This window comes from Pangasianodon hypophthalmus, chromosome 4, assembly GCF_027358585.1.
Source record: "Pangasianodon hypophthalmus isolate fPanHyp1 chromosome 4, fPanHyp1.pri, whole genome shotgun sequence".
NCBI classification, from domain to species: domain Eukaryota; kingdom Metazoa; phylum Chordata; class Actinopteri; order Siluriformes; family Pangasiidae; genus Pangasianodon; species Pangasianodon hypophthalmus.
Genome location: NC_069713.1, coordinates 29,531,429 through 29,538,774, shown reverse-complemented (window position 1 = coordinate 29,538,774; position 7,346 = coordinate 29,531,429). Strand labels below are relative to the sequence as shown.

Here is a 7,346-nt window from a genome sequence, read left to right as displayed (position 1 = left end):
ATGTTGGGGTTGGTTTGAGGGGTGAATACTTATGCAAGACACTGTATAGCCCTGCTTTTTTTTTATTCTCTTGAGGTTTGGATTCAACTCATTAATTCAAGTGACCACTCACACAGGCTAATAACTTGCTTTGTTTGTTTCAAGGACCCCGGAAGACCCCAGACCCGTGGCTGAACCTCTGGTCAACTTAAACCAGATGCAGGCATAATAGGAATAATTGCCTAGTAGTTACTCAGGAGAACTTATGGGTCTGTAAAAGGAAATATTAGCCAAACTACAGGGCTATAAAAAGTCTAAATAGTGCAAGGTAAGTAGTATAATGGATATTATAGCAGCTGAACCTTTAGGCTAAGCGTATGCAAATTAGTGCATCCGAATCCCTGAGCTTGTTGATTCACAAGTGTTTTCCTGGCAGTGGCGCCACTTCCATCATGGCCACGGTGTCAGATGAGTACTCTCAAAATAGCGCCTGTGTTGTAGATCCAAGTATTTGAACCATTCACAGCATTGACTCCTGTTACTTCAGCTCACAGAAAGTCCTCTCTTACTATCCGAGCTGTTACTGGAACTGACCACTATGATTAGTCCAGTCGTTAAAAGGGACCGGTAGAAAGCTGAGCACACACTCGGCTCTCGAGCATCAAAGACACCTCGGTTTTGTAAAACCGCCAGAAGGAGCTTGTTGAAGAATATGGGACAGTGTGGTCCAAAATCTTCCACTGATGAGCAAATGCTTTGTCTCGGATCAACGGGATCAATGTGCGAGAACTTAACCAGGTCCTTGAAAATGACCCCTGCCATTCGGGTCTTAGAAAACGGGATTTGTCTCATTTCACGGTTGAAGAGATGCTTGGGGGTCTCCAAGGACCAAAGAAAGCGTCGGCCGACCGGGAAGAGCAGGAGAAGCAGCTGCAACTGTACAGCGCTTGTTTTCGTAGAGGACCTGGCTGGAGGAGTTTGGATGACGCCGGAGGAAAACAGAGGAAGAACCTGAGAAGGAAAAAACAGACTTTGATTTCACCTTGAGGATATACACGGTGGCGACGATGGCTCTGTCGCTGGAGGCCTGAACGCTGGGAGAAGAAAATCATGAAGGGCTGGAATTACGTGTTGCTAACAGACGTGTTAAATTCCAGTGAGAAGAAGTAATTTTTCATTTTTTCTTTAAATTTTTAGAGAAATTCCTTGATTTAGAACTGAAGTCTAGGAAAGTCTTGGACTAATGTCCAGCACCATTGGACATTAATTCCTTCCTTCCTTCCTTCCTTCCTTCCTTTCTTTCTTTCTTTCTTTGGAATCTTGGGAAGTGATTGGTGGACTTTTGCAGAAGTATGAGAATATGTTGGTATGCCAAATATGTTTATAGATGTAGATTATTATCCAACAAAACATTATATCTGAGGCAGGTACCATATAAATGAATCTTTTGGCCAAATTCTACAAAGGTTCTGTATGGGTGAAAGCTAAAGCAGTGATTTTTATTTATCGATTGATTGATTTTTGGAAAGAAAGTGCATTTGGATCACTTTTGGTCTGCAAACATTTAAACTTGAACCTGAACAAATTTGCGAAGTTTAATTTCTGAATCATATGTGATTTCACGCTAATGCTCTGCTGTTTGATTGATAAGTGTATGAATTAATGACATACAATAGAATTTGAGTGTTTGATTCACTCAAATTATTATCGGACCTCGATGCATGTTGACCGTAGGTCTTGCCGTATTTTGAAGTATGTCTGATTTTTATTATTACAAGATGGTCAGTGATTTACTAGGAGCTAGAAGGGAGAAACAGAAGAAAAAAAAAAAAATGTTAGCCAAGTTTCCCAAAAGCATCATAGCAGGGTTAAATGTCAGAACGAGCAACACATGCCATTAACACTCCCTATACCAGTGAAGATGATCTTGAAAATGGTTCCTCAAGGGTTCTTAGCTTCTTTGAAGGGGTTTGACATGGAACCTGTTGATAGCAATGGTTCTACATAAAACCTTTGGATCTAAAGGAACGAACCAAAGAACCATTCAGGGTTCTAGGTTTAAATTTATAAGAAACAAAGTTGGGAAACTTAAGCTGGTTATGTTTAATGTTGTATCTACTGTCAGAGCTGCTGTTATGGAAAATGAATCATCACCGTCTGACCAATCAGATTTAAGAATTCAGGTATAATGGAGTTTGTACAATGATACGATAATACTGTAGAGAGTTCTGCGCTAGCCGTTTAACATTTAACATTTCTAGGCTTCCTGTGAGAGTCACCATCATACTTTGACCCCTTTGCCTTATCATAAAGCTCTGAAATGAGATAAGTGAGCAAGGACATGTGTAATAGATCAACCAGTGAGAGAGAGAGAGAGAGAGAGAGAGAGAAAAAGCAACACTCTGTGCAAACACAGATCAGCAGCAAGTTTGAGTTCCTGCACATCGATAATGGGTCTAAAGGGATCGAAGCTCCCCGATGCTCGGATTCTCCTCCTGGGCCTGGACGGAGCCGGGAAATCAACGCTCCTCTTCAAACTGAAGTACAACGAGCTCTTCCAGACGGTCCCGACCATCGGCTTCAACGTGGAGATGATGGAAGCCAAGCAGAACAGGAAGAAGGTCACCCTGACGGTGTGGGACGTTGGAGGACAGGAGAAGATGAGAACGCACTGGAAGAATTACTACCAAGACACCGCCGGCCTCCTGTTCACCGTCGACTGTTGGGACAGGAGACGTCTGGACGAGGCCAGGCGAGAACTGGAGCGCGTGCTGAAGAACGAGCACCTCCGAGGACTTCCTGTAGTGGTTCTGGCTAACAAGCAGGATAAAGAAGGAGCCCTGACAGCAACCGAGCTCACCGAGGCGTTTAACCTGAGGAAGATGTGCAGCGACAGGGACTGGTTCGTTCAGCCGTGTTCAGGAAAAACCGGAGCTGGACTTCCGGAAGGGTTCAGGAGGCTGGCGCACCTGGTGAAAACCACCTCCGACAACAACATTAAAGAGACGGTCAGGCATTTGAGGAAGTCGATGAAGACGTAGCTATTTAACCTGCTGTAGCAACAAATATCCTATTAATCCAAATATTTTTTTGTAATGATTTTTATTACATTTATTTAAAATATGCAGAACCTGTCACAACCCTGACCAGGATAAAGTGGTAAGATAAATGAATTAATCATTGATTTAGTATTCATCTTAAATCATGTTATCACAATTTTTAGTGGGTTTTTTTTTTTTTGAAATTTTATGGAACTTTTTCATTTTAACTTTTTACTTCACAACCCTGTAACTACATTTTCTGTCATATAAATATTGAAATGTTTTCCCTGTGTTCTTCATGTTAAAGTTTTTAATATTGGTCCAGTAATGTTTAAAGCGGGTTATTTTGACCCGATGAGTGAAAATGATTTGTTTCTTGAGTTTCACGACTTAATTTTTTTTTTTTTAAATGAATACCTGTGTGATCTGTGCTCATCCATGAAGATGAATCATGTGCATGGTGCTATTGATCAAAGGTCCAAGCTTTATGGTGAGCAATGGAGTCATTTCTTTCAAGGCAAACACAGTTTATTAAAAAAAAAAAAAGAAAAAAAAAAAAAAGAAAAAAAAAAAGAATGAACATTACTTTCAAATTTTCCCCTTTTTTATGAATCCCAGATGGATCTAGCATGTTAACAACCTGAATGTAGTTAATGTATATATGTATATATGCTCAACAAATTGCAGATTTTACCACAAATCAAACTGAGCAAAAAATAATCTTAACTTTTAAAAATTAAATTTTTTTGAAGCTACAAGAAAATTAAGATTTTTTTTTTTATTTTGATATGAAGCCATTTTTGGATGTTTTTGTTTGCATCCTGTATGTTCAATGTTTACTGTATTTATTTTTTCATTCATTTCAAATACTGAATTATTAACTCAATTCTTTCAAATTAAAAATATCATTTGGTTAAAATTTGTGAATTATTTTTTTTTTAATCTCAAACTTAAATTTTTTTTTTACAAGTTCAATTCGTGCATCACATTTATAAAAACATATAATCATAACAAATACTCCTTAATGCTTGGTCCATGACATTTCCACATCTGTTAAGAACAGATTATCAGATTATTCTGACCAGATTATTGGATTATTCTTGGAGAACACCTTTAACTAGTCCAAAACAAGGATCTTTGAAGACATTTGTCCTTCCAAATGGGACAAAATGGACATTGTGGTGATGTTCTGACTTGCGCATGATAAAACCGTGACTAAACAAAACACTTCAATGCAGTATTGTGTACAAATCAGTGATTTATTCCGTACAAAAAAAGCCTAAGGCAAGGCATAGAAAATGAGCACACGGTTTAAAAAACACAAAGGCACAATAAATTAGAGCTTCCACTGCTTTGCCACCTGAAACATAAAAGTCTTTTGTCAGTCTGTTGACAAAAGCCATTCTAAGACATGAGCGGGCGATTTAGTTTGTGACCCACGTAAGTCACACACGAGTTTTAAAAAAAAAAAAAAACGGTAAATTTTATGTTACGTTTCAATAGTTAATGCCGATTCCACGGTATCTGCTCCTGAAATGAGGAATCCACTGCAAGGGATTTGATTTGAGTCTAAATGAATGAGGTCCTGGTTTCATACGAGAACACGTTTGCATCAGAGTTGGCTGTTTTTGTAGGTTACGGCAGAAGTTCGTCTTTCTCCGAATCAGAAACGTCACAGGAACAGGAGGAAACGAGACCTGCAACGAGAGGAAGACGAGAATTTAGCCAACATGCAGCAGTATGACGTCATGATCATGATGATCGTTTCCACCACCACAGAGATCCGTCACAGAATAAGTTCCTCACTTATTGGATTTTTTATATATTTTTTTTTTTTTTTTTTTTTAATGACAGGCATCGTGGAGAATCTTTTTTTATTCTCATGTCTCATTTTTCAGGCGAAGCGGATTACATTTGCATTTTCCTGGCGTAATTATTGACTTCATCTCTGGTTCAGATAATAAAGAAAAGAAAACAAAGGCAGGGTGTGTCAGGGGAGATTACTAATCCGTAGACTTGGTGCTTAAAATTCCATGAACGTCCTCAGCACTGATTTATTTTATAAATTAATCAAGGAATATTTATTGGGATGTTTTAATCCTCAACTTTCCACACTATTTATACTGCTACTTGTTTTTCCATTAATGAGGTTTGAAGACTAAAACCCATTTCATCCCAAAATAAATACAACTCAGCCAGTGTTTTTTTTTTCTTTTCTTTTGGAGTTTTCAAGTTTTTACTGGTTCTATGAAGTTATACAGTACTTACGCAACCAGATCCAAGTTCAGAAGAAATCTGGGCAAAAAATAATTATCTAGTATTTTGGAGTTGGTACCAGACACTTAACCAAGTGAGTAAGAAAGAGGATTACAAATAAATAAAAAAATAAATAAATAAAAATAAAGGGATTAAAAACAGAGTTGCAGAAAATTCAAATCAATGTAACGTCAGGAACAGGAGAGAGACTATAAACGCAGAACTTTTGGAAACCACAGGGGAAACATTTTGCACGTTCATTTCTTATTTAAATACAAAAAGACTTTTTGTGACTTTTAGTTTTTTTTTTTGTTTTCTTTTTTAAACTTTAGTTCGCTCCTAGACTTGACTTTTTAAGAACCACTGTGATAAATTACCAAAATGCAAAAAATAATAAATAAATATTAAAAATTATATTTAAAACAAAATATAAATATTTAATATTAACTATAAAAAAAGACAAAAAAAATAATTTTATTAACATTTTTTTTATTAAATTAAAAAAACATTATGTTTAATGTATGAAGAAATTATTGCTCAATGATATGATGATTATTTTTTAATGATTATATTTTATAATCGTGTTCCACGTCTTGCTTGTGTGTGAATAAAGTCACACCCTGAAATCGATTTCTTCTTACTGACAATGCTATCACACAGGGAAAGAGTCAAACTCTACCACTCCTAGTCGCGGTATATAATCTCTCACCAGTGGCAGGAAGCATCAGACAAAAGAGCAGAGCTTTTGTGTCCTGAACGGGTTGGTGCTTGAGGACACGCCGGTGAGCAGCGGATCCTGCAGAGCGTTCTGCATGCAGAACTGCTGAAGCTCAGCCGCCGCCTGAGACACCTGAAACCAAACACATAAAAAAAAAAAAAAAAACACCTCAGCCATGTCGATTCTCTAATCTGATTGGTCAGGATGTGCTGGTTACAGTTCTATAAGGAGACATTTAGTTCATATTTATGGAAGGAGTCTCCGGTTTCGGTGCTTTGGACCAGTTTTCCGTCGAAGGCAAAGTCTTCAGGATGAACCTTCGGGTTTTTCGGTAACATGACAAAGACAGAATGGTGAAGAAATGACTGTTTGTAGCTGTTAGAATATAAGACCAGAAACTAACCTGTTTTACAAATTCCATAATATTAAGTAGCTAGAAACGGATAAAATGTACATGTCATTCTTTACTAAATAAACCAATTGTAATGGTTAGCAAACTGTTGTAGGTGTAGTATAAGAGGAATAAAACACTTGGGGATGTTACAGGAATATAATCAACAGTAAAGCAACAAACCGGAAACCGGAAGTTAGCTTCTGTGTATCAGTTTCTGCTTAGCTAATAAACCCACGCCTCATTAACACACAAACACACACATAACGCTTCAGTATTGTAGTCAATACCACACTGTGAAACGATTTATTTTAAATATTTAAGTGTAATTTATTTGAAATTAATTAAAGCGCGCGCTATGAGAGTTAAGCAGTTAGTCGCTTAACAAAGAAAACTCAGATGTTACCTAAAGCTAGCTCAGATTTTCTACTTTTCTTCTTGGTTAAAAAAAACTAATTCACATTAGTAAGATTAACACAATATGTTCGGAATAATAACTAAAATAAACTAGGATAAAATAAGTCAAGCTTTCCAGCGCATTGATGCACACAGGCCCACGCCCTTATCCGGCTAGCTGAGTTAGCATCCAAGCGGAACACCACAGAGAAAGCAGCGAAGGAAAAAATCTTCACACCTTCACTCGGTCGATATTCGCTTCAAATCGTAGCTGCTGAACGACCTTCTTCATCGCGTTAATGTTGGATGCTCCAGACATTGTGGCAAATTCACGCAAAACGCCGGAACAACAGACTGAACTCAATTTCCGTTATTTAGAATAAAATATGGCCGCGCCTGTGAACTACGGAAAGCGCAGAGGGTCACGTGAGGGAGGAGGAGTCAAAACCAAACGCGCTTTGTACTTTATTATTATTATTATTATTATTATTATTATTATTATTATTATTATTAATTTTCATTTTATTTTTTTTTTAGATCCAATAAGATTCAAGAGTTTAGTGGA

The 7,346-nt window shown here is 37.4% G+C and overlaps 2 protein-coding genes across 2 annotated transcripts; one reads left to right on the top strand and one right to left on the bottom strand.

Moving 5' to 3' along the window:
- The first annotated feature begins 1,328 nt into the window (after positions 1-1,328).
- Positions 1,329-3,596, top strand: arl14 (ADP-ribosylation factor-like 14). The gene has a single exon (XM_026936110.3). The coding sequence runs from the start codon at positions 2,430-2,432 to the stop codon at positions 3,018-3,020; it is 591 nt and encodes a 196-aa protein (XP_026791911.1). The 5' UTR covers positions 1,329-2,429; the 3' UTR covers positions 3,021-3,596.
- A 664-nt stretch (positions 3,597-4,260) lies between these two features.
- gng5 (guanine nucleotide binding protein (G protein), gamma 5) lies at positions 4,261-7,190 on the bottom strand. Its single transcript, XM_026935934.3, has 3 exons — positions 7,020-7,190; positions 5,986-6,126; positions 4,261-4,717 (listed from the first exon to the last, which is right to left on the bottom strand). Exons 1-2 carry the CDS (start codon positions 7,098-7,100, stop codon positions 6,001-6,003), a joined length of 207 nt encoding a protein of 68 aa, XP_026791735.2. The 5' UTR covers positions 7,101-7,190; the 3' UTR covers positions 4,261-4,717; positions 5,986-6,000.
- Between the last annotated feature and the right edge of the window lie 156 nt (positions 7,191-7,346).